At 40.5% G+C, this 27452-nt stretch overlaps 4 protein-coding genes across 7 annotated transcripts; 2 read left to right on the top strand and 2 right to left on the bottom strand.

Annotated features, from left to right (window-relative positions):
* The first annotated feature begins 170 nt into the window (after positions 1-170).
* On the top strand, positions 171-5890 carry LOC147316031 (uncharacterized). The gene is made up of 4 exons (XM_086259155.1): positions 171-416; positions 1294-1492; positions 4154-4454; positions 4539-5890. Exons 1-4 carry the CDS (start codon positions 337-339, stop codon positions 4943-4945), a joined length of 987 nt encoding a protein of 328 aa, XP_086115281.1. The 5' UTR covers positions 171-336; the 3' UTR covers positions 4946-5890.
* ecd (ecdysoneless homolog (Drosophila)) lies at positions 2164-11798 on the bottom strand. Of its 2 annotated transcripts, none has more exons than XM_086259154.1 (14): positions 11366-11798; positions 10957-11199; positions 10731-10848; positions 10480-10567; positions 9222-9400; positions 8737-8929; positions 8435-8563; positions 8207-8332; positions 8031-8116; positions 7832-7935; positions 7163-7421; positions 6884-6951; positions 6579-6784; positions 2164-6475 (listed from the first exon to the last, which is right to left on the bottom strand). In XM_086259154.1, exons 2-14 carry the CDS (start codon positions 11159-11161, stop codon positions 6239-6241), a joined length of 1998 nt encoding a protein of 665 aa, XP_086115280.1. In that variant the 5' UTR covers positions 11162-11199; positions 11366-11798; the 3' UTR covers positions 2164-6238. The 2 variants fall into 2 exon arrangements, with proteins under 2 accessions (XP_086115280.1, XP_086115279.1); XM_086259153.1 differs by having other exon boundaries at positions 10957-11180.
* Positions 11649-22868, top strand: fam149b1 (family with sequence similarity 149 member B1). Of its 3 annotated transcripts, none has more exons than XM_086259150.1 (16): positions 11649-12331; positions 14376-14492; positions 15142-15286; positions 15890-16038; positions 16217-16360; positions 17238-17399; positions 17470-17654; positions 17751-17893; positions 18534-18602; positions 19120-19232; positions 19562-19786; positions 20467-20542; positions 20679-20804; positions 21005-21086; positions 21619-21756; positions 21907-22868. In XM_086259150.1, exons 1-16 carry the CDS (start codon positions 12285-12287, stop codon positions 21987-21989), a joined length of 2004 nt encoding a protein of 667 aa, XP_086115276.1. In that variant the 5' UTR covers positions 11649-12284; the 3' UTR covers positions 21990-22868. The 3 variants fall into 3 exon arrangements, with proteins under 3 accessions (XP_086115276.1, XP_086115275.1, XP_086115277.1); XM_086259149.1 differs by having other exon boundaries at positions 11746-12331; positions 20419-20542; XM_086259151.1 differs by lacking the exon at positions 18534-18602 and having other exon boundaries at positions 11757-12331; positions 20419-20542.
* dnajc9 (DnaJ (Hsp40) homolog, subfamily C, member 9) lies at positions 22678-27452 on the bottom strand. Its single transcript, XM_086259156.1, has 5 exons — positions 27084-27452; positions 24113-24253; positions 23583-23837; positions 23311-23397; positions 22678-23215 (listed from the first exon to the last, which is right to left on the bottom strand). The coding sequence occupies exons 1-5, from the start codon at positions 27255-27257 to the stop codon at positions 23102-23104; spliced, it is 771 nt and encodes a 256-aa protein (XP_086115282.1). The 5' UTR covers positions 27258-27452; the 3' UTR covers positions 22678-23101.

Here is a 27452-nt window from a genome sequence, read left to right as displayed (position 1 = left end):
GAACCCCAGAGCGCACAGTGCAGCAGGTAGACTCTGAGAAGCAGGGTACAGAGCGGCATCCTCCCAGTTTAATGAATCTGTTTATTCAAATTCACCCTTGCACAGGCGGTCATGTGGTCGTTAGCCAACGAAAAGCCGGAGAGGAATGTCACAAACAGCTGCCAAAGCAGGAGGTGCAAAGGGTACTACTTCACCTCAAGCAAACTGCATGAATGAAGTTACAAGTCTATATTTATTTAAATACCAAAATAAAAGGCGGACGGGATACGTGTCCGTTACGAGGATGAATTATTATTATTGATATAATCGCATTATTACAGGCTGTTGTAGGAATGAATGGAAGTGACAGCAACACAGACGGAATGGCTGGTTTGGAGGTTGAAGATGAACTATGACTTTATGACGACAACAAAATGGTGAGTAGATGTCGTTTCTCGCTTTTTTTCCTCCCCCGAAAAGAAAATGAGTTGCGCTCCTTTTAAATTTGTTTTGCTATAGTTTGTCTATACGTCTTTCTTTTCTTTTTAAGTTTTAAAGCAGCACTTTTTATGATCGGGCTTCAGTTCTGCTGATAGGCTGTTAAAGCTAAACGCGCCTACTAGTCCTCTGAGGTCTTATTACATTTAATACATATTTATTCTGCGCTTTATGTTATCATTTATTTGACTTTTACTATTATGCCGTATATTTACAGACTCATAATTGACATGAGTTTTATTGAAAAAGAATATTCTGGTCTAAAAGGGACGCACTGTTAACAAGGAAACTACAATAGCAGACACCGATTTTCGGACATGCCACACGGAACATAAACAACTGAAAAGGAACAACAAAACAATCAGACAGTGTATGTAATTGTGATGTGATTGTCCCGACTACAATACATGTTTAGAACACTGTTTGAGATCATCCGTAAATAGCAAAGTTAGGTTGTTGTGAGAGGAAATAACGTTTGCTCTCACTACATGGACTTCAGGTGGGAAATCCTGCAATAAAATACAAAAATAAATAAATTTTAAAAACACACATCTTTTGGATAAAAGATAATGCTGTTTTTGTTGTTGTTGTTGCTGTGTTTTTTTTTTAAATTTAATCTAATATATTGGATCTTGGGAACCATATAAAAGAGTCAGGAGTTGCATTTAAAATGCAAACTTGCATTGCAAACGAAAGGTTATATATCCTCCAATGTAAGTTTTTTAAAACATTAAACTCAGAACAAAAAGAAAAAAAAACATTTTATAAGTTCATTGTTATCAGTGTGACTTTATGGTTTATGTCTCTTGTGCACAGTTCAGGGAGATGGAGGACGAGATATGCCTCGGCTGTAAGGTGTCTTTCAGTGCATCATGCGCTGAAGCCCCTGGTTGCCAGTCTGGTCCTGCTGGTTGTGGTGATATATGGTCTGGGCGACAAACTCAGAAACTTTGTGGCTTCCATTTTTATCCCTCAGTATCGCTACCCGTATCCTGTGGCCCTCAGCTTTGCCCAGGTTGGTGTCTGCAACTTTTGGATTTTCTTCTTTTGGACACAACCAAACTCTGATTAGAAAGGATAAGGTCAAAAATACCTTTTTACAAATTAGTATAAATAGTAATTTATATAAGTGAGAAAAAAGGTCATGTGAGGCCACTCAAATGCTTTTTAGTTTACACAAAGCTCTGTTTCTTGACCGCAGGGTATTTGCTTTTGCTTCAATTACAGGTGCATTTATAATAGCTTTGCCAACATCAAGGCAAATAATGAAGTTACATATTGCAAAAGAAAAACGTAGGAAGTTATAACAAACATTCAAATGGTCTTTCAAAATGTAAGCTTAATCATTGGATTGTTGTTAATCATTTGTGCCGTCAGCTGTGGTGGTCAGTGAAATTCTATCAGTAATTGCTGTTTGTGCTAGTTTAAAGGTGAAAGCAGACGTAGAGGGAAGTGACAGAAGGTCCAAAAGGTTTTGGAGGTGATCACACAGGAGTTAAAGATATTAAAGAAGTGGTTTGATAGAAACAAATTGTCCTTAAATTTAAATAAAACAAAATTTATGTTATTCGGAAACTATAAGAAAAACATTAACATTGAAATTTGTGTCGATAATATATATCTAGAAAGGGTTAATGCCATAAAATTTCTTGGTGTGATCATTGATCAAAAGGCCTGTTGGAAATCACACATCACTTATGTGAGGGGAAAGTTAGCACGGGGCATTGCTGTCTTGGGGAAAGTAAAACAGTTTCTGGATAGGAAAACATTGTATATGTTATATTGTGCTTTGCTATTACCATACATGAGTTATTGTGTAGAGGTTTGGGGAAATACATATAAAAGTAATATTCAGACTATAATCATAATGCAGAAAAGGGCCATTAGACTAATAAATCAGGAGGGGTATAGGGCTCACACAAATGCACTCTTTATTAGGACGCAAGCTATAAAATTCCAGGATCTGGTGAAGTTTAAAACAGTGCAAATAATATATAAGGTAAGGAAAGGGATGCTCCCAATCGAAATAAGTAAATGGTTCTTAGAAAGAGAAGGGAGGTATAATTTTAGAGGGAAGTGGAATTTAAAATTACAAAGAGTAAGAACAACATTGAAAAGGAGTTAAATTCTGGAATGAGTTAAAAGAAGAAATAAAGGTCAGTAGTGATATAAACCAGTTTAAAATAAAACTCAAAAAAGAAATATTAAATAAGTATAAGAATGAAGAAAATGCAATTAACCTAAGACAGCAGTCAAACTCATGTTTATTTTCTTCTGCAAATTAGCAAATCTAAATATAGTTTTAGTTGAACATGTGAAAATATTTTTTTGAGATGTTATGTTCTAAGCTGAAGGCATTGTATACGTTTTTGTTGTTCAAATTTAGATGATGAGGATGTAAACCTGAGGGGGTAGGGCTAAATAAGTATATACTTCTGCCTACTCCTTTTCAAACAACTGTATGGAATGATTTTATGAAATGTTGGTGAATGTATATGTTTGAAATAAAAAAGAACTGAACTGAACTGAACTGAAACGTACACTACAATGGGAAAGGTACAAGAGGAAAAAAAGAGACCTCTACTCATGCCGGGCTACAGGAGGACAGCATGAGAACAGGAAACAAAAAAAAACTCCTCTGCACAGAAAAGCACATAAATGTCCACAGTACAACATTATAGAGCACGTGACCAGCAACAGGGTTGGGTAGGGGATAAGGAGTAATCCCAGGCAACACAGCAGACATCCTGCCACTGCGCCGACTCTCCAGCGCGGGCCCAGACCCGCCTCGTGTTCCCAGGAGGCAACAAGCATTGAAGGCATTGGAAGGGGAAGGGAAATGTGTGAGTGCTTACCAGTGTAAGTGTATGTGTGTGCGTGTCCATAGTTCAGCTGAGACAGTGTCCTTCGCCCTATCAGGCTAAGTAAACAGTCTGCTAGCCAATCCAGGTGGCCTTGCATGGGATGGGAAGAATAGTCATCACACAGTCGTTATCAGGGAGTTTTTGTTCGGTTCCAGCCCCAGCTGGCGCTGTGGTGTCCGCATGTTGATGTTGTCAATTTTCTTTTTATGCGAGCAGCTAAGAAGAGAAGAATTTCAAGCTGTTCTTAACACTCCGACACTGGTCTCTCAATCTCCCGTTGGAGAGCCGCAAGCCTCCCCATGATGGTATCAAACTTCTGTTCCATGGTGTTATCATTCTTTTGATTCTGAGACCCCACAACTGCAGTGAGCCGTTCTGCAATGTGATCCAGCTCAAGGGTCTCATTTTGAGCAGGCCTCTCTTTGATGTATCCCAACATACGCTCAATGGTGTTGTTTTGAGTCTTCACGGCAGCTGTAAGCGTCTCCAAGGTGTTAACCACACTGCGTTCGTTGTGAGAGGTCGCGCCTCGTCCCGTCGCTTCGATTCCAGCGGGCAGCTTTGGGGGGGTTTGAACAGCCGGTTCCGCTCTCTTATTTCTCCGATAAGTCAGGGCCAAGCCAGCTCCAATCAGCAAGAACCCTGTTATCATGGTTCCGAATAGGTAGATATCTTCAGCGTCCTCGATCGACAGTCCCGCCAGGCACATGACCCTCCAGTTCCTATCATTAAAAATGAGTGATTCACATAACCACATGTGGGCTTTTTTAAAGTTAGATAATTGTTTATTTTTTTATATTCTGTCTTTTCAGGTTCTGGTGTCTCTCTTATTCTTAAATCTCCTGCATGCCCTGGATCTGGTGCATCTAAGGAGTTATTCAAGGTCCCTGGGTGAGAGGATGCTGCCGTCTGCTATCTGTAGCAGCATTCAAGCAGTGCTGACCATGTGGGCCAGAGCCAGCAGCTCATCTTCCAACCTCTTCGTCCTCATGGTGCTTCTGCTGCCCCTGGTGACTGTGGCCTTTAGTTTTGCCTTGAAGCTGGCATCCCCACCAGCAAGCCACATCACTGCTCTGACTTTCATCATCAGTGGGACCTCTGTGATCATCACAGGTAAAAGTTTGGATATCAGATGAGGGTTTCACATATTAGAGTAAATGAATCTCTAATTAGTTTTCTCTTTCTGTCTGTCTGCAGCATCTGAGGGTCTCTTAAGTATTGTGCCTCTGGAGTATATATATGGACCTCTGGCTTTAATCCTGCACAGCCTGTCTCTGACTTGGCTTGCTAAAGTGTCTGAGATGGAGCGCAGCCACCCTCCAGATTCCAAAGCCTCTGTTTTTGACATCTACTATACACAGCTGGTGAACCAGACCTGGGTGTTGGGCCTCCTGTGGTGTCTGCACCCAGAGCGTCCCTGGCATGTGTTGAGTCAGGCCAACTGGCGCAGCCTGCTCTTCCATGGATACCTGCTTGCTATTCTCCTGCTGGGAATGGTGCTGAGCTTCCTGGTCGGTGTAGTGGCTCTTTGTGTCTCACCCCTTGCTGCTGCACTGCTCCACTCAGCGAGGTACATAGTTCAGCCATTTTTTCAGCTTCTGTAAAGGACTAAAAGATTTAGTAGGTCGTCTTGCACTCCACTGACCCTAACCAAAGTGTTATACCTGTAGATACTAGCTTTATTCATCCCTTATCAGTCAATATCCACTCACATTACAAAGTTATAAAAGACAAAATGCAGGCTATGGTGGCACACTAACGATATACGGTTAGTAATTATGTGTCATCACAAGTTTTTATCTTATTCTTTTAATATGTTATTAAGACGATACATGCCCTAGCTACTTGTGACTTTCTGCAGCGTGAGCAACATGAGTGCTGTTGCTCGCACTTTCTAAATCAGTGGCACTAATGGAAAATAGTTTACAAGCTAGGTATTTATTAATGAAACAGTTAAGCGTCAGGGGTCAAACATTACAATTTTTCTTTCAGACATGAAGCTGAAGTATTAAGCAACTATCAACAAGCTGAATTTCTCTTATGTACAAATAAACAAACAAAATAAATGTGAATTGTTTCCTATTTTATGACAGTAATTTCTGAGAGCTCTTATCAGCGGATGTGCTGAACATCCCTAGAAGTAGTCCTCGTATGACCCTGATAGCTTTCAGAGGAAAAGGGATGACAATGACAGAATGTTGACACAGATAGTTAACATCATAAAACAAGTTAGCAATTTAAATTCGCTTAGTTAACTGAATTAATACTTAACCAGAGACAGACAAAAGTTGCCCTTGAATGAATCTGACTGCAGAGATGCCAGATGAGAAGGGGGTTCACATGTGGAAAGAGCTGAACACTCACTCTAGTGCTGCTGTTCTTTTTGTTGTAATTGAGTATTTCACATTTTTATTAGAAGCCAAATTGCTTCCTAGTCATTCTTGAGCTTTTTGGAAAATGTTTATATGCATCATTTTTTAAAATTACACTTGAATATGCTAAGAAAATGTGAATTATGCTGACAATTTGAATAAAAAATAAGAATGAAAAATGGCTTTATTTAGAAAAATATTTTTTGTAGTAGAACAAAAACCACCATAAGTGCATGCAACAATGACACAAAGCAACAGGTATTAAAAATTTACAGTTAACCTGATAAAAATGCTCATTTGCTGCAAAATCTCACTTTCAGTTAACTGTAATTTCAAACAGATGAATTTAAGTTTTTTTTTTAAATATTAACTTCATCTGTGTTACAAGTAATTTCAGTGCTTCCCTCAAGCACTCTGTGTCTGGTGTTTATTTATTTAGCTGCTGGTCTTTCCTGTGCTGTTAACTTCCCACATCTCATTAGGTCAAATGACACATATAAATTATTTGATTCTACTTCCTGCCCTTTATGCGGGATCAGAGTTGGGTGGTAGATGTATGCCCAAGCTCTGCAGCAGATTGGAAGCTGGTCCTGCCAGCCCAGCCTGGGAGCTGAGGGACTCCAGCAAGTTTGTGACCAAATTGACATCCACATCTAAGGGCTCGATCTCCTCCTCTTTCTCCTCCAGTTTGTTATCCCTTGGGAGATCATCTCTGGCAGAAGGGTGAGAGGAGTCGCCGCTTGCTCCTGCCTTGTTGTAATTCTGCAGATACGATAAAGATAGGTTTAGGGTGACACCTGTGTCCTGCGCATATCTTTTGAATAGTTTTTATCTTAGCAAAGGAAGGCGTGTTACGAGAGTTTACCGTTCGCTTGAAGCTTTGTCCTACATTAGTCTTCATCAATTCCTCATCCATTTGGTCCATATATCTTTTGAGACTGTCCAGAGTTTCTGTTCCTTTCATCTCTGCTTGACCACAGAAGCCATCTTCTTTCTCTTCTACCTCCTCCTCATCATCATCATTATCAGAATCATCAAGATCATCTGAATCCAGCTCTTCGTCTTTGCCTCCTAGAAAGAAAGAAAAAAAAAGACAAATTCATTAATGATTTTAAAAACAAAATTGTATCAAGTTCATACCACATATTTCACTGTTGGCAAATTACATACCAAGTAGTCTTCCCAGTGCATTGGCCATTGAGTCTGGATCAATATTAAAAGGCTGGGTTGCACTGCTCCTGGAATAGAAATGGAAAAAGACTGTCAGTATGACAATGTAGGCCTAAATAAATTAGGCTTGCAAGAATATACACATACCAATTTACAGCTCAGGGAGACCATTAAGGGAAAACTATGCTCATACTACATCCATATGGATATTAAAATCTGATATATTTTTGGCTAAATATGAACAAAAATCAACAAGATTACAAAGTCACTTAGTCTCACCAGGGCAGTTCTGCACCTTCATGCGAAGACATGGCCTTGAGAAAGTTCTTCATCCCTTGACTGATAGCTACCAGGCTGTAACCAGCTTCCTCTTCCTCTAAGTTGTCCTCCTTCTCCTTTCCCCTCTCCTCTGCATCCCCGGCATGCTGTTTCTGTTTGGTGGAACTCAAGTTTTGGCTGCCAACATCAGCTCTACCCCCACTTCTCTCCTGCAACAGCTGCTCCAAATCCTGAGCTGTGATATCCAGCCAGCTATCACCTGGAGGTTGACAAAGAGAAAAACTAATTATGGGAAATGTCCGTAAGAAAAAAATGGAGAAAATGAGGGAAGCATAACAAAAGGACAGACACTGAAAGAAACTGGCACAAGGCAAAGAATCTTAGGTGGCTGAGATAGACAAAGGCAATGCTCACTTTCTAGCAAGGTCATATAAAAGTTACAATGCTTAACAACTAACATACAAATCTTCCAGAGACAGACAGGTGTTCTTACCCTAGCTAGGAAAATTACACTTAACTGAGGTCTAAATGAAGTATCCCCACATTGTGCCTTCATGGATCACTTGGCAAATGTGACTAATGTCTTTCAGTATTAAGAAAGACAATTATTTACACTCACACATTATTTAAATAAGATTTTGCCAGTTTCTAGACATGATTTTCACTCACTGTCCTCTTGGGGGAGCTGTGACTCATTTTTCTTCATCTCCTCCAAGTTGAATGGTTCGCAGCTGTGCAGCAGCTGGAGAACCTCCTCACCTGGGGACAAAGCACTGAGGCAACACACACACACAAAAGGTTCATTCAAATAGATATCTTAGATGACATTGGCATACATATTCACACTGTGAACAGCTTAAGTCTTTACCTTGATTTTGAGGCAACCGACTGTTTGAAGAAGTTTTCTGCTGATCTTGTAAGTTCTCTGTAACGTGCTGAACCTTCCAGTTCTCCCTGCATTTGACAACAGTGCAAACACATTTTTTAAAAATGCGCTCCAAAGATAAATGCATGAAAGTGCATGCATGAAAAAAAGTGACATACATGGAAGTAGCCATTCCTACTCAAACTCTCCATAAAGCCTTTCCACTGTGGGTTACAACTGACTGGGGCATTAGGCTCTGATGAAGGCAGTCTGCACCTAGAGCACAGGATCTCAAAGCCGTGGGCCTGGGAGTACAGCATGAGCACAAGATTATGACTTTTACATAATAAAACAACCCTGTTATCTGCAGTACAAAGTACGAAGTACAAAGATAGATAATGAATCACCAGCTTCAAGCCAAGCTCATGAGCCTTGTATTGGGAATGAGAACGAGGAGGTAAGGTGAAACCACTCCTCCGGTCTGGGGTGAACTGTTGCTGCTGGAGCTGGGCATACAGGCACCGGGTGAACGTCACCTGAAAATATTTATTCAAGGTTAGGGGAAACAGACGCCCTCCCAAAAAATAAATAAATACAAATCACTAATTACAGTCCTGTACATAAAATAAGCATTTATAAAACAACACAGAACAGTTCTGAACAAAGATATTACCTTTTAAAAAGTACAGATATACATGGATGTATTTACCAAAGTGAGGACTCGTGTATCAGGAGGAAACGTCTTGAAGGTTCGACACGCCTGCAAATCTACTGGATCCCGCAGGTAGAATGCTGAAACTGCAGGTGCAATGAGGTCTGGTCGCTGTGCCAACACAGTGGCAATACCTGCAGGTATGAAGCAGTGGGCACGGTGGAGGCCAGATTTAATCTTCCCTGGATACCTGAGGGGAAAGAAAAAGAATATGTTACAAAACTGTATTCCTCTAGTACACAACAGTGATTCAGCACCCTGTATTCTGATGTTTTAAATAGCCAATATCATGTAGCCAGTGCTCTCCCTGTCTATGCAGCTGGAAACCACAGAATCAGAATGCTCTATTTATCCCTAAGGAAACTATGTAACTGAAATAGGCTGAGTGCCAGTTGACGCATGCAGAGTTACTTTGTCAGTAGTATTTATCATGATGTTGCTTTTGAATACTGAATATTGATTATATGTGGAATCCCTCTTACCCCTCTAGTCTCTTCTTCAGTGCTAAAGAAATCTTGGAGCTTGCCCGACAGACTTCTGGGTGGGTGTAAAGTAGCTCCAGAGCTTGTGCCACACTGGGTACCACATCTTTTGAAAAGCCCACTGAAGTGGATTTAGATGGGCAGGGAAGGATATGCAACTCTCCCTTGTATAGGAAGACCTGAGAAAGAAAAGGAGTGGTTCAAAAAAGCCTACACTTAGCAAAAAATTGGCAGTGTCAAGTAAACAAAATTTAAAAGGGCTGTGCATGTAAGTCTTTACATGTTTTCTTTCAAGCTTGTTCATTCCAGGCTTGGTTTATTCCACTTAAGCATTAACTTTAATCAGGAAAAGTCAAATTGAAAACAAACAAAAATGAGCATGATGATAAGTAATTCTATCCAATTGGGTGCATTGTAAGTCGAGCTTAACACGGAGTCAACATTACAATGAAATGTGCTTAACAAGATGAGGGAAAAAAGTCACCAAGCATCTAAAAATTTAACAAGATTTAAAAAAAAAATAAACAACACTAAATCAATTTAAATTTAAAATTAAAATACTATTAGAGTCAGAAATAGAATTTTTAAAAGTCATAAATGGATACACATTCTTAAAATTATAGGCGTGCAGTATGCAGCGTTACTACACATGAGAAATTGCGCAGTGACAAGTGTACGCAGTAGTGCCAGTGGGATTATTTAACCTGGCATGCACATTGCATTGCAGTAAAGTGTCAGATCATTTCTGTCCAAACTTGAAGATGACAATGAGATTAACACTTGACCAAACACTTGGTTGATAAGAAAGACTGTTCTTTAATGGGAAACAAGCAGATTAGTTGGTGTGCCAGATGGCTGTGATTCTCGATGATGTCGTGGGCCGTATGCAGGTACAGTTGGAGGTAGATGCCCTTAATAGCTGGAGGGCTCTTGCCAGTCATTCATTACGGAATAAGCCTTTTTCTTTAAGCTCTGAGAGTTGACCGATGAGAAAGTCTTTACAGACAACCATTTTAAGCACTAATTAAAGTTAACATTCCTGTTTTTTTATTTAAAATGAAAATTATTTTGACATACAACCCTTGTGTTGTGAATTGCATTTCAACGTATCAGTAGGGAGGTCTAAAATGAAACTAAAGCTTGCCTGGGGATCAGTTTATAACTGTGTAGTATCCTGTGGGAGGCAGTGAATTATTTGGGCTTAAACATACAGTGCTTCCAGTACTGTCAACTCTGCCATGTCATGTGGAAAACTCACCCTGTTTTCACTTGTGTCTGGATTCAGCCACTTAGGAAGGTAATCTGCTGCTTCAATCAGAAGAAACTCCCCATCATTATCCTCAACTCTGCACATATAAACAATTATTTTGGAAACAAAGACATAAATGACTGGTGAGAATTTTAATAGGGTGTGTTTATTTATTTATTGATACTTTTGTTTTATTATTTTGTGCAAACTCTGCTCTGAGTTTATAAATATTTAGAAACTATGATCAGGATCACCCTTACCTTGCTGCAAGCTCAGGGAAAGCCTCCGTGATTTGCAGCAGGAGATAAACGATAAACCACTCGTCCTCAACATTGTCTCTAAACTGAGTGCTTCCACCAATGTGAGCAGGAATGCCTCCTGTGAATGAGATCCATACACGCCAGCCGTTAGTGTGTGTACCGAGTGTTAACCACGTAAAGACATACAGCATGCTGCTTCCTTTCTGGGGTGCTGAAAAAGCTCTACCTTTCTCAGGGTGATACTTGAGGTTGATTGGCTGATGCTGCCAGATGTACTGTATCAGAAGAGGGGCAACCTTTGCCAAAATCTCCTCTACTAGATGTGTCAGACGTTCCTCAGTCTGCTGTGAAGAAGAGCTGCCTGGCTGGATCAAAAAGAGCTTGTACTGGACCATGTCCTCCTCAATCATTCTCCTCTGCAGAGCTTCCATAGTAGCAGTTTTAAAAGACCTAATGAAAAGATACGACGCTAAAGCGATGTGGAAAGACATATGAAAGGTCGGAAATGTCTGCTTTTATATTATGACTTTAAATTTAGATGGAAATAAAGAGAGGAAATCGTAGGCTTCTAGATAAACTCAACGTTTTACTAGTGATTGTCACGACAACCTCTTGAAAGCTTCATTCGGCCTTACCTTGTCTTGTCTTCCTTTTAAATTGGTTATGTTGTGTTAGTATATTCTGGAGCGGCTCTTATTACGGTTATTCCTAAATACGTTTCTTTCACGCCATCTGTAACTGTTTAGGTCCTACGACGAATTCCAGTCGTCCTCGCCAAACAGATAATAAACAGAGTTCCTACCTTCTGTTTCTGTAGCGGTTTTACCGATTCAAAAAATACTTTACATTACTTTACATAAATGCAAATTACATAATAAGTCTAATTTTCCACTAAATGTGATGAATACACATCTTGCGTTTAGTTAAAATTACAGGACCGGCGAATACATTTTATAAACGCAACTTGCTATTGCAATGAATGCTGGGAATTGAAGTATGCAGCCTTTGGCTTTCTAGAAACATTTAGTTGGCCTGAAATACATTTCCCGCGATCCCTCGGGGCAACAAAGCTGCGTATCCATGACACCCGCGTTATTTTTGTTGTTGGTGGTGATGCTAGCTTTAGCAAAGAATATCCTATGAGCTGGCGATAGCTTGCTCCAATAACGTTAAACACTCATTAAAAAAAAAATATGTATGTATATATATACATATATATATAGCAAGAGAAACGTAATTAATAGTGAACTTCTGGGCTACCTAATATGCTCATTTAGTAAACCAAGTATTATTTTATGAGGGAATGTGGAAATTGTATGATGCTATTTGTGCCTTTTTTAATAATCTGGCCACCCTCGTACCAGTAGCTAGCTTAGTTTTTTTGGACGTAGCTTAGCTGCAGCCGTTAAGAAACAGCGTCTCTATCCAGAGTATCTGCGGGCTAATATTAGAGGAAATGTCAGAGCTCCATCTGAACCGTTCCCTGAGCGTCCTGGAAGTGGAGGCGAGGAGGAGAGGAGAGGGTTTGAGCATATAAAACGGAGGCAAAGGAGAATGATTTCACGATACAACCGGAGACCTGTATCGCACAAACTCGAGATGTGAGTAGCTGACATAATTTCTTTATTTTTTTCCTTCCCTAACGGTTATTGAATGCTGCTATTATTCAGTGGAGGGGGGTTTGATGATTGACTGTTAACCTACACTAGTGACAGAAAGAGTAAAAATGATTATTTGTGTTGATCGATGTGGCGATATTCCAGCTTGCCCGTGGTCTATTTTAGACAGATGCAATGTGAACATGGCAATCAGCTCAGTTGATTGTCACATTTTTATTTCATACCACCCACTCTATTTATTTTCTCTCCAGAGAAAGCTGTCAAGCCATAAGAATGAAATGTAGACATTTATTTAATGAGATTGAGTCAATAAGAGATACAAAACCAACACTATGGGCAGATACAATGGAATCAAGTGTAATCACAGTGTAATGTTTAAAAAACACATAATCTCCAGCTGTTTTCACTGGTGTCTGTTTTCTTCATGTCATCTTGTCATATTACAGTGCAGCAAAAAAATAGACAAATATGAGTAAATATTAAACAAAGATTTAGATTTCAACTAAACGTGAAATACAGTTTTTAAATGATTTCATTTATTTGGGGGGGGGGGGGGGGGGAAGCTATCCAAACCTACCTGCCCCTGTGTGAAAAAGTCTTTGCCCTCCTTTGCTATGCCATAAATTAACCACATTGTTTGGAAAGCTGTGTTCAATTTCACTAGCCACACCCAGGCTTGATTACTGCCAGACCTGTTGAATTAAGAAATAATTTAAGTAAGTGGGTGAAAAGATCTCAAAAGATCTCAAAAAGCAACACACTGAGCCACAATCTACATAAACTCAAAAACAGCTGAGAAACAAATTCACTGGATTTTTTTTTATTCTGGAAATGGTGACAAAGCCATTTCTAAGGCTTTTGGAAAACTGCAGGCCTCGTATGTCTCAATTAAGATCAGTGATCATCATTCAGCAACAACAACAAAAAAAGAAAATGGGCAAAAATGGCATGCAGGGGAGAGTTCAATGGCAAAACCCACTGCTGACCAGAAAGAAACAAAGCCTCATCTCGTTTGCCAGAAAACATCTTGGTGATCCCTTCATGAAGACTTTTGAGAAAAGAATCTTTGGACTGATGAGACAAAAGTTGAATGTTGTACAAGGTTTATGTCCTGTTTTATCTGGTGTAAAACTAACTCAGCATTTCATAAAAAGAACTGCCAGCAACATTCAAACATGGTGGTGGTAGTATGATGGTCCGGGGCTGCTTTACTGCCCCAGGACCTAGATGAAGCATAATTGATGGAAATATGAATTCTGCAGCAGAACAATAATTCGAAACACACCAGCAAATGCATTCTGAATGGAGGTGACAAATTAAGGTTTTACAGTGCCCTAGTCAAAGTCTGAACTTAAATCTGATTGAGATGCTTTGGCATGACCTTTCATGCTCAAAAAACCACCAGTGTGGCTGAGTTATGACAATTCTACACAGATGAGTGGGCCAAAATTCTTCCCTAGTGAATTTTAAGCATTGCCTGTTATCGCAAACACAAACTCTAAATTGCAGTTCTTGCTGCCAAGCGTGGCAAAGCCAGTTATTAGGTTTAGGAGCAATTATTTTTTTTACCCATACATCCATTTAAAAACTCAATGTTGTATTTACCAGAGTTATTTTTGTCGAATCTTAACATTTGACTGATGATCTGAATCAGCCATTAGGAAGGATGGCAAATAGTTTTCACAGCACTGTATATGTGCCATAAGTTCATCAGTGACTATAATAGGGACTCTACATCTGATTCCTTTAGATCCATCGTAATCTGCTTTGACCTTATCATTCCCTTTTATAAAGGCCGTGTTTCTCATTGCAAAAATAATTTTAATAAGACTCATGGTAATGGAGCTTTTGCACACCTTAGTTGCATGCATGCTTTTTTCTATTGTATTTCAACACAGTGTTCAGATTCAGACTTGGTAGTTGGAGCTGACATATTAATATCCTTCCCTAGCATCCCAAAATGCAATTGCACACTCTTTTGTTGATTGCTTTTTCACTGAATGCTCTAAATCTGTCTTTATTGCAGTCGTGGGTTGTCTCGAAGCAGCCTTGACCACCATCCTCTTCCAGAAGAAGCAGACGACAACCAAACCCCTCCGTGCTACCTCCATGACCTGCAGGAAGCTGCTTCTGCACACAACAGGTAACTGAGTCCTGGTCATTCTGCAGAAGGACTCACACGCCAGGCTTGTTACAGTATTGTATTGAAATCTGTGTGAGAACAAAGACAGTGGTACTTAAGAAACTCAAGCCTTGCTTCTTGGCTGTTATGTAAGCAGACAAACCTAAGCAACACCAGAATAAGGCTGAAATAAAACAGCCTGCAACCAGTCACACATACACACATTCTCATGCTTGTGTATTTTGTAATGTTACACCATCTTGAGCAGACAACTGATTCTCAGGGCTCTTGCTATGTGACACCCAGAAGCAGTGGATTAATTCATATCACATTGCCTCCTTCAGATGCGCAGTTAAAAGAATAAAATATGAGGCAGCCTGTTAGAATATTCAATTGCCTTGACATTTGGCCTACACTTTCCACCTTGATAATATCAGCAGCTGACACCAGTTCGATTCCCTCAGCGGAGTAACAGAGGCTTATTTTTCAGATTATACAAGTTGTTGGTTTCTTCCGTTTCTTCTGGTACAAGAAAAACTGATGAAAAGAGAAATCGCGTGTTGAAAAGGAAGAACGAGTGCTAGAAACACAGGACACTTCATATAGGGCATTTGGTTCTTCACATTGATTTTACAGCCAGGCTACATAACGGTTTTGTCTTTGTGCTTAGCTCAGAGACATCTGCTGCTTCAGGCCACTCTCAGTGCCCCACTGTCATCTCAGTAGACTCCAGCCAGTCCTGGTTAGGTATTCACAGCTCCACGGGTACTGGCATCTCCACCGAGAGGAGCTCTGTTTTCTCCTGGGGCTACGATGTAAGTCTGCTCACGAGAAAACTGTTGATGCCAGCCTGACTCTGTCTGTAAAACAAAGGATGTACACACTGTGCACACTAAAACACTAGATATGTTGATTTTCTTCTTTTTTTTCTGTTGTCTTATTATAGACACAAACACATTGCTGCAGTCCTGTGTTAGATTTTCATTTAATCACTAACATTTGCCTCTTTTTCACAAATTTGTGGAAACATTTAGAAGAAGACAGATGAACACAGTATTTATATAGTATAGTGGATGTTTGTTTGTACACACAAAGTCTGATTCTGCTTGACCAAGCTGTTTCTACAAAACTTTTTTAGGACTCAATGATTTATTTAGTTTCTTTGTCCTCAAGTTGCTTCTGAGAAGCAAAAACTCTCAGTTAAGAGACATCTTTTAAATATACATCGTTCTCCGCCCTGACCTTTTTTTATGACATGAACAACTTGACACTTGAATGCACCTCAAGAGAGTAGGAGCTAATTATCATGCACGTTGTTGCTTGCATTGAATAGCGATATGTTGCCAGTAAGTAAAATGTGGGGAGTTTTAGTCGTGAAGAATAACTCTCTTTCCTGTGTTCCTGTTTCCGTCCCATAGGAGTTTGACAAGGCAGCATCACGGCAGGTGCAGCAAATGTTTGAGGAGATCGACAAAGATCTTTATGAGGGAAGAGGCAGTGGGGGAGGGATACTCCAGGGGCTCCAGGATGAATGTCAGCAGTGGGCCACACGTTTCCCTCATCTTCGGTATTTAATCCGCCGTCTCCTATCATCTGCCAGCCCTTTTTTTTAAATTCCCAATGAAATGGGGCAGCAGTGGGATCAAAGACTAATTCTGATTGTGGAGAAAAACCTGTGAAGGTGTTCCATTCTTCTACAGAATCACACTTGTTTTACATATTCATTGTGTGTGTGTGTCACTCAGTATCCTGGGGACTCAGCTGCTGTGTCCCAGTGATGAAGGCTTCCAGTGGTATACTACCTCAGGGAAAGGCAGCGCTTCCAGCAGGCTGTCAGCGGGCAAAGAAAGCAGCGTTAAACCCCAGGAGAAAGACAGGGAAGGAACAGAGTAAGTCTCAAAGTCTCAACTCTGCACTGAGTCGATACATAAGGTTAGAGATCACCTGTTGCATCTCTCTCAGATATACGAAGATATCTCTGCGTGTGTGAGTGGTATCTCACCATCTGATCTAGCGTTATCTTGGAGGGTGGAGTTTAGATAGTATCTTAGGCTGTTATGTTTGATTTGTGTCCACATAATTATGGCTGATATGTTATCGCTTTTATCATTCTTGGCTGAAGGAATGTCAGACGTTACTCAGAACAGCCTGTCACTGCCGCTTAAAATGGACATTATACTTTGTTTTATCAGTCAGTCTTCAGCTTATACTCTGAAACAGCAGAGACAAGAATTATCAGCCATTACTGTCAATAAACTCTGTTAACACTAACTAACTATGGAACAGTTTACAGCAGTTATGTATGTTCAAAGCCCAAAAGAGCCATATCTTGCTTTATTATTTAAAGAAAAACTGCAATGCCTCTGTCTGTCTGTCTTGAGTGGATGTTGGCTGTCCAGATTACTCCTGTTTTTGCATCAATTATAGAGGAGTCCTGGCTGACTCTGGTTTTGTGACCTAGATCCTCTGGCTTTTTAATTAATAATCTGAGCCAAAGTCATGGTGGGTATCATGGTTCTGAGAAAATGATGCTTTGACTCACACTTTTAACTGATAGACTAGTAGGAATTAGGCTGCTCTGCTATCTAACTAGTTTTTCCGTAAATCGAGTTGATATAAAAGAGATTAGATTAAGCCTGTTTGTACATATTAAAATTATGTTAATTCTACTTTTCAAGATGTGGTTGTCTGCTGAATTTGAGGGATTTAGTTTTTATGGAAATGACCTTGTTTAACTAAGTCTCGTCTTCTCTTGGTGGGGGTAAGGTTGAATGTGCAGGGCCGGAGAGCACATCTGATCAGATCCAATTCACCAGACTTGGACGCTCAGCCTGGTACCTCCAGCAGCATTGGCAGCCATAACAAGAATAGAGTGACTGAACTAGAGGGTCAGATGGAGGAATATCTTGCTTTTGATAGCACAGACTTGTAAGTTACTCTGTTTTCAGAATTGCTGTTTATGTGTTGTTCATTTTCTTATAAGATCCTATTTCTGCAGGGAGGATGACCAGTGGGAACAGGATTGCTCCGAGTCGAGTCTGAGGCATAAATGTCTGCCCCCAGTCTCACCATACCGGTGTCGCCGCCACGCTGTTCTCGATCTGCTGTTTGATGATGTGTGGCGGCAGCTCATTGGCTGCATGAAAGAGCTGGTTCAACGCCACTGGGAATGCTGCACTTCACGTAGGCTGAATTTGACTGGTTTGCATGCGTTAGGCTGAACTCTAATTAACAAATCGACATTCTTATGCACAACAGTTTTAAATTTGTCATTGGCAGATGATGAAAATATTTCTGGGAACTTGAGCCCCGTGCAGCAAGATTTCCAGAATCCCTTTATGCTGCTCTCCACGCTGCCCACGATGCTGCCCAAACTTGGCCAGAGCCGGGTGCCCCCACTCACAGCTGGCATGCAGTTCCAGGTCAGTGGTCTGAGGAGTAATGGGAGGAACCGGGGTGCGTCTAAGGGAGTTCAGACTGTGGGCCTCGTTTCACTTTCATGACTATCAGGAGGGTCAAAATTTAATTTTTTTTTCCTTTTAGTAGATGCCATCAAACTAAGTGACTATGTTATAATAGAAGAACATAAATAGTTATAGATTTCCTTTGTATATTTAAAAAAGTGTCGCTATTATGTGGCGCCTTTTTCACTTTAATAATGACAATGTAGTAATTGAAAAGAAGTCATTTGAATTGGCAAGTTTAGTCTTATAGAGTTAATGAATACATTTTTTGTATGGATTGAGGTAAGACTCATTTTACCTAGAGTCATATGTGTCTCCTCCAGAGTTCACACTTAATTATTACCTCTGCCTGTTGCTCTTCACTCTTTCAGCGCTTCCAGTTCATTAACTGTTTTCTTTTCTTCCCTCTTCACTTTCCACTCTTCACCATGCCAATGTATTTTGTCTTATTTCATCTCTTTTGGTCATTCTTTTTTATTTTTTTATCCATTTTTCTTCTGTTCTTATTACCCTCTTTCTCACTTACACTTCTTCCTTCCTTTCCTTTCTATCCACTGTCTCTTTCTTTGGACATGTCCTCTTCTACTCTCACTTAAAGAACACAAAGTCAAGGGGCTCAAAGCACAAGTCCAGGCGGAAATCCAAAAAGCAGAAAAGGCCTTCCAGTGTATGTAACTCCCTCACTTAGAGCCAAAATGGTGGCGTGCTGTGTGCATGCCGTCCACAGCGGCTCATTATCTTCACCTCTAGATTAAACGTGTTTGTGACTGTTGATTAACACTGAAGCGTCGCCATCTGTTTATCTTTTTCATTACCTGCAACTTACTTTAAACGTGTACAAGTTTAACTGTAGTTAGAGCCTTCCTTTTTTAGGAGAGTGCTGGAATGTATTATTTTGCTACTTATTGTTTTTGTTGCATTTTTAGTGTTATGACTGTTGTCTTTTTGGTGCCATAGCAAATATGGGGCCCTCCTTACATCACTGCATGACGAATAACCATTTCTTGGCAATTTTTCTGCACTATACATATGGAAATAACTAGCCCTATTAGCCTCTTCTTATATTATGTGTTTTGTCCCCTCCTATCTCCCTCCCCTCCTTGACCCCTTAATCATTTCCATCTTTTACTTTTCATCCCATCTGTCTCATTACTATCTGTCACTCTTCTCACACCAAACCCCAGGCTGGAAGAGTCCCTGTAGGAGCAGCCGCGACTCAGCACAACCTGAACGACCTCATCGTGATCCACAGCATCCCCCTTCAGCAGAGGAACCTGGGTGTGCCGGATAGAAGCCAGTATGATCACATATTACTGTCTTAACCTGTGAGCAGTGGCTTTAAAAAAAAACGAAAAAACTAAAAACAAACAGGGAAATTAATTTTAGCACAATTCTGAATTCTAATATGTGATTTAAATCTTTAACTCAGAGAAAAGAGACAAAGATATCTTGCAGTTTTCCATTTACTGAAAAACACATTTTGCAGAACAAGAGGTACAGAGCATCATTCATGCAGTGTTTTTGTCCCTGGTCCTAACACCTTGTTTGGCAGAGTCCTCAGCCAGTTGGCTGGTTGCAAACAGACTATTCATCGAACGTGTTTTGCTCTCTTTCCTTCCCACTCAGGGAGCCAGAAGAGCGTGCGTCTCACAGACCGGGATCTAGCGCGGTCCCCTCCAACAAACCTCGCCCTCGCCGACCCCTGGAGCAGAGCTCTTCCTCGCTGTCCCGCCCAGCACAATCGGCCCGACGCAGGAACCCTCCTCCCCGAACCCTCCTGCCTCTTGTTCCCAATCCGAGTCAGTCGAGCGCAGTGGGATCCATGGATGAGTTCATCCGCGGGACACGTCTGTGAGTTTTAACATCACGAGAACCCACCCCAGTTCCTACATTGCTCCCTTTTTCTCTCCTCATTCCCTCCTACACCCTGTGAAGTTTTGCAGATGTAGAGAGAACTTGCCTTTAGAACAGACTCCATTTCAGCTTATGGCTGTGGCAGTGCCACATGCAGGACTCAGCCTGTTGTCAGATGTTGTCGGGTAGTGAGCTTCCACACTGATTGACTAGTGCTTGATTGTTCATGTATAACTATTGTGCAGCATATGAAGAAGCACCCAGTATGTTGGAAAATCAGAGTGTAAACTGCTCTCTGGGATGTCAGACTGATTTCAGTTTAGTTCTGTCTGACACATATTTGTGGCTGCTTTCAACAAACTTGATTTTAGAATAGAATAGAATAGAATTCAACTTTATTGTGATTGCACATGTCACAAGTCCAAGGCAACGAAATGCAGTCTATGTGCATCTAGACAATAAATAGCCGTGCACATAGGGCCCAGAAAAGGTAAATTAAACTTTAGGCCTTTATCCTCTCTTCTATTATGGGTTTAACAGTAACCCCTCTGAAATCTCTTTAAAAAAAGGGGAGCTATTAATGAAGCATGGATAAAATGACAAAACTGTCTTCATCCACACATCCACAGACCCACAGCCAGTGACCAACTGAACTCTCCACCATTGCCTCTAAGCAGAAACACACTCCTTCCGCCCATTAGCACCGGAGACCCAGACTCATCTTACTCAGGGCAGCCATCTAAAACTGCACAGGTACAGGCACTCTCACCAAGTAGATAATTAAGTAATGTGCCAGTAAACCTAGAGAGAGTGTTTTATGAATGTAGATAAAGCCAGACAGTCAACTTTGTGCCCTTTTCTCTTTTTCTTTTTTAAAATATCCCTCCAGCGCCAGAAGGGCCCATCTAGCCGTGCCCACAGTGCTATAAATGACAAAGCTGGCAGCTCAGTTCCGAGGGATCGCCACCACCTACTGGACGTTTTCTCTCGCCCCAACACAACCCACACTTACAGGGTGAGATGCTGGTTAATCATCAGAGAAAATACAGTCATTTCATTTCTGACTCCATAGAGAAGCTGTCCTGTAATGTTTTTTTATTTTCCAGTAATTAGATTGTAGATGGGGTCACAATGGCATCAGTAACTCTATATTATTCGCTGGTATGGTTAACATTCTGAATTGTAAGCATGCTTGACGCCTCACTTTGCTTTCAGTCAGATACTCCATACCGTCGATCCTTCACAGTATTGGACAACATTGGGCAGGGGCGGCCAGGCAGAGCCTCTGCGGGCACAGGTCAGAAATTCAGCCTGAATATTTGAAAAGAAACCATTAAAAATTTTGATGTGATGCACTGCCCTGGTTACCGAACGCCACTCTGTAAGACTATATCTGCCTCTTCGACTACTCATGTTCAAAATATGTTCATTTAAAGTTAAATAAAAGTTGATTTTATTGTTTAAAAAAGGCTAATACACTTCTGTATGTATGCAATCCCATTCATTTCACTGCTACTTTTAGCTCTGTTCTATTCATTCGTCCTTTACTGTTCTTCTAGTTAAGTTTTAGCTAAGCAGTATTGTTATCATACTGCTTGTTATAGCGGACTCAGTGTGTGGATATACTTCAATAAAACAATCATTTTTATTTGCTCTCATAGTTCATAACCTTCAACAGTTCATCCTGGGGTAAAGTGAATCACTGATACTGTGAGCTAACACTCCTGCTTTTCTCGGCCCGTTTCCTGTTTTGAACATGCACTTTAAGGCGCGTTTCGTAGCACATCGCCTAATAACTTATGCATTCATTTATTCCTTCATTGCACCAGACTCCCTTGGAATCGGTGTGACGGGCATCAGTCTTGGCATCAGCAGCTCGTCTTTTTTGGACTCATTTTCCCACCACCCCTTGGGGCACTCGCCCATCAAAGACGAAGAGGAGCCAGACCCGCAAGCCCCTGTCCCAGGTCAGTAGATTAAAGTGGCTGATGAAACTCTTTCATACTCGGGCCTCAGAACTGAACTATAAATGCGGGAGATTGAAGCAGCAAGTACGGTTTTAAGGTTGTTTATTAACTTAAAATTATTATAATTTTTTTTTTAATTCTTCCTCTCAGCTCCACTGGTGCCTGCGTCAGTCCCGTCTCGGTCTCACACCCGAGGAGGCATCTCATCCAGAGCCAGCAGACCTGGCTTGTAGTTTGCCTCTAAACTCCAGACTTTTGAGCCACTCATCTTTATTAAAGTGCAACAAAGTGCAATGCTCTGCAGCATCCGTGCCCACTGAACTGTTTTGTTTTACAGAAGTAGCAGGTTCTTTTTTTCATATTATGCTGCTTTTGTAATATTTTTGTTAAAACCCTATTTTTGTACTTCAAAAATCAGCTTATGAGGCTGCCAAACAGAAATAATTATTAACAATAACTCCATCTTCATGTACAGTATGAGCTGCATATTTAGACCTTAGTTCATGTATGATGTAAATATGTATATATCTATTTATATGTGAACGTACTGTATATTATCCTCTGTGCTGCGTTGTTGTACCAGGAACCCACTATGCAGGGAATAACACATTCATCCCGACAGGATTACAGAGGATAAAAAGCACTTTTTTTTTCCTCTCTGAAGCTAAATCAGAGAGTTTGGTACTGTATCTTTTATAGGGACACGACAAGCATTTATCCATAGCCTCTTTGCATATCATCGTACACAGGAAGGAAAACAAAAAGACGAGCTTATTTTAAATCACGAGAGGGGCTGTGGGTTTTAAACTGCATGACACGACAGCAAAAGGAACATAAGAGGCAGTGATATAAAACTTTATTTGTAAATAGCTTGTCACGTATGTACAAAACATTTTACGGGATGTAACGTTTTTAAATCTAAGCTAAGCCAAGCGGGGGTGCTTTGACAGGTAACATCAGGGTTACTGCAAAAAGGTAAATTTATATGTATTCAGGATCATTTACCAGACAGCCATGCCACAAAGCTTGAAAAAAAGTCAACAATTTTCTGCAATGCATTTTCTTTTAACCTGTTTTGTAAAAATAAATAAATAAACAACGCTGTGAAGCAATGATGTGTTACATAACTGGATTTATTTGGTTTTTTTATTTTTTAAGATTAACAGAAAAAACAAATGAGACAAAATACAGCGTCACATAAAAGCTACTGAGGCTGATCATTTCAATGATTACAGAATGCAGCTGTACAACTGTGTATATGAATGTTCTTCCAAAGTTGTTTGTTTTGTGAATGTGGTTATCTTCCAGAACTTACATACATTGTATCTACTAATATTAGAACATTTTACTTTTTTGCTTTTTTTCCTTTTTGGGGTTTTGGGGCACTTTTCTTGGAGTATTTTGCTTCCAGGTCAGACAGGAAACTGTTAAAATTTTGCTCTCTGGACTGCTGTCGTTGCTGCAGAGAAGGAAACAAGAAGAAAGCAAAGTTAGTCAGAGGATAAACAAGCTATACCCCTGAAACTTTCTAACATCTGCACATGCATTTGTCACCTTAAGCATCATCACAAGACTGTCATCCTGGTCGTCCAGCCCCATCTTTTTCTGCATTTCCTCTGCTTCTTGGCGCTCTCTATCAGCCTGCAAGGTTAGGTGCAATCATTAAGCTCAAAGACGCTGGAGCCTTATCTTTTGTACTCATTTCTTACAAATTATTAGCAATGATTAAAGTTTTACAAGTACTTTTGGCCATCTAACAATCATGGCAAAAAAACAAAACAAAACCCTGCACATAAGTTGTGATTCAACACCAACACATCTCTCACCCTCTTCCTCCGGGCCCTTTTCTTCTTCTCGGTCTCATGAGTAAAAGCTGGGAAGGCTGTTACTTCGCCACTATCGATGGCATCTTGGATCATGCTGCACAGCCTGGGCTCATCTTCTTGGGAGCAGCACAGAGCTGAGGCGGTGATGGCGTCCATATCTCCCTCGTGCTGTAAGTAAAGCTTGATCACATCCTGTCGCTCCTCGTCAGAGCCCTTGTACGTCTTCTCAAACTCAAGTATGTCCTGGACTGTGATCTATGAGGTGGGTGGAAAGACAGCATGTTGTGAAGACTAATATGAACATTAATGAATTAATAATAAAACAAACAAATTGAAATATATTATGCTTGCATCAATTTACTATTATGCATAGGTGTAGTCTGACCATATATTTGCTGTAACCTCCTCCTCTAAGTGACTCGCTTCAGGTGTCACATCATCCCAGGACACAGACAGACAAACAACATTCACTGTGACTCATTAGTGAGTCATGTTAGTGAAAAAACAAAAATCACTCTGTGCTCTGGTACCTTTGGGAAAAGCAGTCTCCAATAGTCTTCCCAACAGCGGTCTTGCTTCAGGACGTCAGACTCTTCATCCACCACTCCCTGCTCATCGTAAATAGCCTTCTGCTCCTTATCGCTCAGCACCGCGTACAGCTTTCCCAACACCTGTAGGGACATTTCACACCAAAATACAACTCTTACTGAAAACTATGGTATTACACACTGATTTAGAGGTGCATTGAAACACTGATGAACTGAGGCCATTACTTGATATTAGTCTGTAAAATGCCGCACCTATATATACATATACGAACTAGACAAGAGACATTTGTGAGATGCTGCCACAGCCTTTATATTATAGGCATTTTCATATACCAAAATAAATCAGAGCTTCTTTTGGCAGGCTCTAAATCATAGGTGTCAAACTCTGGCCCGCGGGCCAAATTTAGCCCGCAGCCTAATTACATGTGGCCTGCGAAGCCATACCAAATTACTATTAGAGCTGGCCTACTGGTATTATACAGCTAATATATACATTGTTTAGTATTAAGCTTTGCTTGTTCCACATTCAGTTTTTCAGCAAAACTTGTTTGAGTCCATAAGAAGAGATTAATTCTTAAATGTGGAGGAAGATATTTTTCAATAAATATTAATGTTAGCCCGCGACCTTGTTCTAGTTTTGAATTTTGGCCCACTGTGTATTTGAGTTTGACACCCCTGCTCTAAATCAACATTATCCAGAACTAATAACTTCTCTGTTACTATCAATAACTCACCGGTCTCTGTTTCTCCATATGTGAAAAGTTTGGGTGTCATCCTCGACAGGACTTTATCTTTTAATTCACACATCAATAATGTTATTCGGTCTGCATATTTCCAATTGCGCAACATTAATCTTGTCCATCCTTTTCTCACTCCACATGCCACTGCTATTCTTGTTCATAGCTTTGTTACTTCTCGGATTGATTACTGCAATTCACTTCTTTTTGGTCTCACCCAAAAGTCCATACATAAGCTTCAACGTGTCCAGAACTCTGCTATTATCACAAGGACCCCATCTATTTACCACATCACCCCTGTCCTGCAACAGCTTAATTGGCTGCCGGTCAAATATCGCATCAATTTTAAAATACTTTTGTATACATGTAAGGCTATTCATCTTCTCTTCCCTCCATATCTCGCTGATTTGGTTCAGATCACCATTCCAGCTTGGCGTCTTAAATCATCTTCTTCTCTTTCTCTCTCTGCCCCCTCCCCCCGCCTCGCCACTATGGGGAGCAGGGCTTTCAGCTGCTCTGCTCCTCGACTTTGGAATTGCCTACCTCCTGATATAAGAAATATTACTTCCTTTTCTCTTTTTAAGTCTAGATTCAAAACTCACCTGTTCAAAATAGCTTATCCCACATAACCTTTTCCATTCTGCTATTTTAAATCTGTTTTATGTTTTGCATTATATGATTTTGTAAATTGTCTGCTTTTATGCTTGTTTTTATTATTCTGCTGTGTGCAGTGTCCTTGAGTGTTCTGAAAGGTGCTTTAAAATAAAATTTATTATTATTATTTAAAGTCATTCATTAATTCATTATGGTCAATAACTTCCAATACCTTAGCAAGTGCCTTTACCTGACAACACTAGATTAACAGTTTTGTTGCAAGAAGTATTTGCCTCCCCTGTTTTCTGCCCCCCCCCCCCCATATCACTGACATTTTTTAGATCACTAAACACATTTTGATATTAGACAAAACCCAGATAAATACAAAGTGCTATTTTAAATACTTTTATTTTTGGAATTCAAGCCGATCCAAACCTATATGGCCCTATGTGAAAAGGTAATTACCCCTAAACCTAATAACTGGTTTAACCACCACTGGCAGCAAGAATGGCAATCAAGTGTTTGTGATAACTGGCAATGAGGCTTTCACATCACTGTGGAGGCAATCTGGCCCGCTCTTCTTTACAACAGAAGTGTTTTAATTCAGCCACATTGGAAGGTTTTTGACCATGATCGGCCTTTTTAATGTCATGCCAAAACATCTGGATCTGATTTAAGTTTGGACTTAAACTAGGCCACTGCATAATCTTTGTTTGTTTTTTTCTTTTTTTTTCTTTTTGTCTCTGCTTGACACATTCCCCTTCAGGACTTTCTGCATTTTCAGAATTCATGGTTCCATCCATAACAGCAAGTCATTCAGGTCCTAAACCAGCAGCGGCCATCACAATAACGTCATATCATACTTATGAAATTATGTCTTCGTTTTACACCCTGATGTAACTCAAACCAAAAGTTCAACTTTGCCTAGCGAGTCCACAGAATATTTTCCCAAAAGGCATGGGGATCATTACAATGTTTTTTGTTTGTTTTTTTTGCAAATGTGACATGAGCCTTTGTGGTCTTTTTAATCAGTAGTGGTTTTCGCCTTTGAACTCTCCAGTGGATGTCATTTTTGCCCAGTCTCTTTCTTATCATTGAATCATGAACACTTACTTTAACAGAGACAAGTGAGGTTCGTTAGATGTTGTTTGGGGTTATTTTTTACCTCCTGGATGAGTCTTTGATGGGAAGGTTCTGTTCCACGTTTTTTCCATTTGTGGATAATGGCTCTCACCATAGATGTGAGACTTAGTTTCTCAACTGTTTCGTTTAGCCTGCTTGACTTTCTAATACAGGTTCTATTTGAGGTAGTAAGCAAAGTGTTGAATTCAGTTTACAGGGTAACTTATATGTGGGGATATAAATTACCTAACGAGTCTGTTTTGCACCTGAATTACTGTGAAAATTCAGTATCACTGGGGGATGCTCAAAACATCTCTGTAATCATGTAGATACCACAAACGCATGTCCAAATCCCGCGACTGGATGCTACTGGGGTGAAGTCTGTGATGGCACAGTGCGAGATTATTCACGGCAACTACAGTTAGCTGCGTTAGCTAGCTCGCAAGCCTAGCTTAATCTCTGCGTGTATGTGTGTTGTCACAACAACAACGAGCGTTCACCTGAAATTTCTCTGTGGCCAGCGGGTCGTCAGGAGCCCGGTCTGGATGGACTTTCAGCGACACTTTGTAGTAGCTCCTCCGGATCTCAGCCTCTGTCGCCTCTTTGTTGATTCCCAGAACCTCATACAAGTTTGAGGTCTTAAAAAGCTCCTGGCAACGCTCGAGCAGACCCATCCTGACAGCGGACCAGGTGCCTCAGTCTGAGCTTTGACAGGAAAACAATTTCGTCCTAAGACTCTCCGCGACGTGTACTGGGTAGTTTTGTGGCTAGCTAAGCATTAATTTGTTTTCTGTTGTCGGTAACATCAATTTGGCGCGCTAGCCTGTCACAGAGACCACTGCGTGCATCGACGCGCTTGCGTAACGTAC

The sequence above is a fragment of the Aulonocara sp. 'chitande type north' Nkhata Bay genome, linkage group LG13 (assembly GCF_057382095.1).
Source record: "Aulonocara sp. 'chitande type north' Nkhata Bay isolate Kocher_YH1m ecotype deep benthic linkage group LG13, A_spYH_male_GT1.1, whole genome shotgun sequence".
NCBI lineage: Eukaryota > Metazoa > Chordata > Actinopteri > Cichliformes > Cichlidae > Aulonocara > Aulonocara sp. 'chitande type north' Nkhata Bay.
The sequence above is the reverse complement of the archived record's forward strand: the minus strand, read 5'-3'. Positions and strand labels throughout refer to the sequence as shown.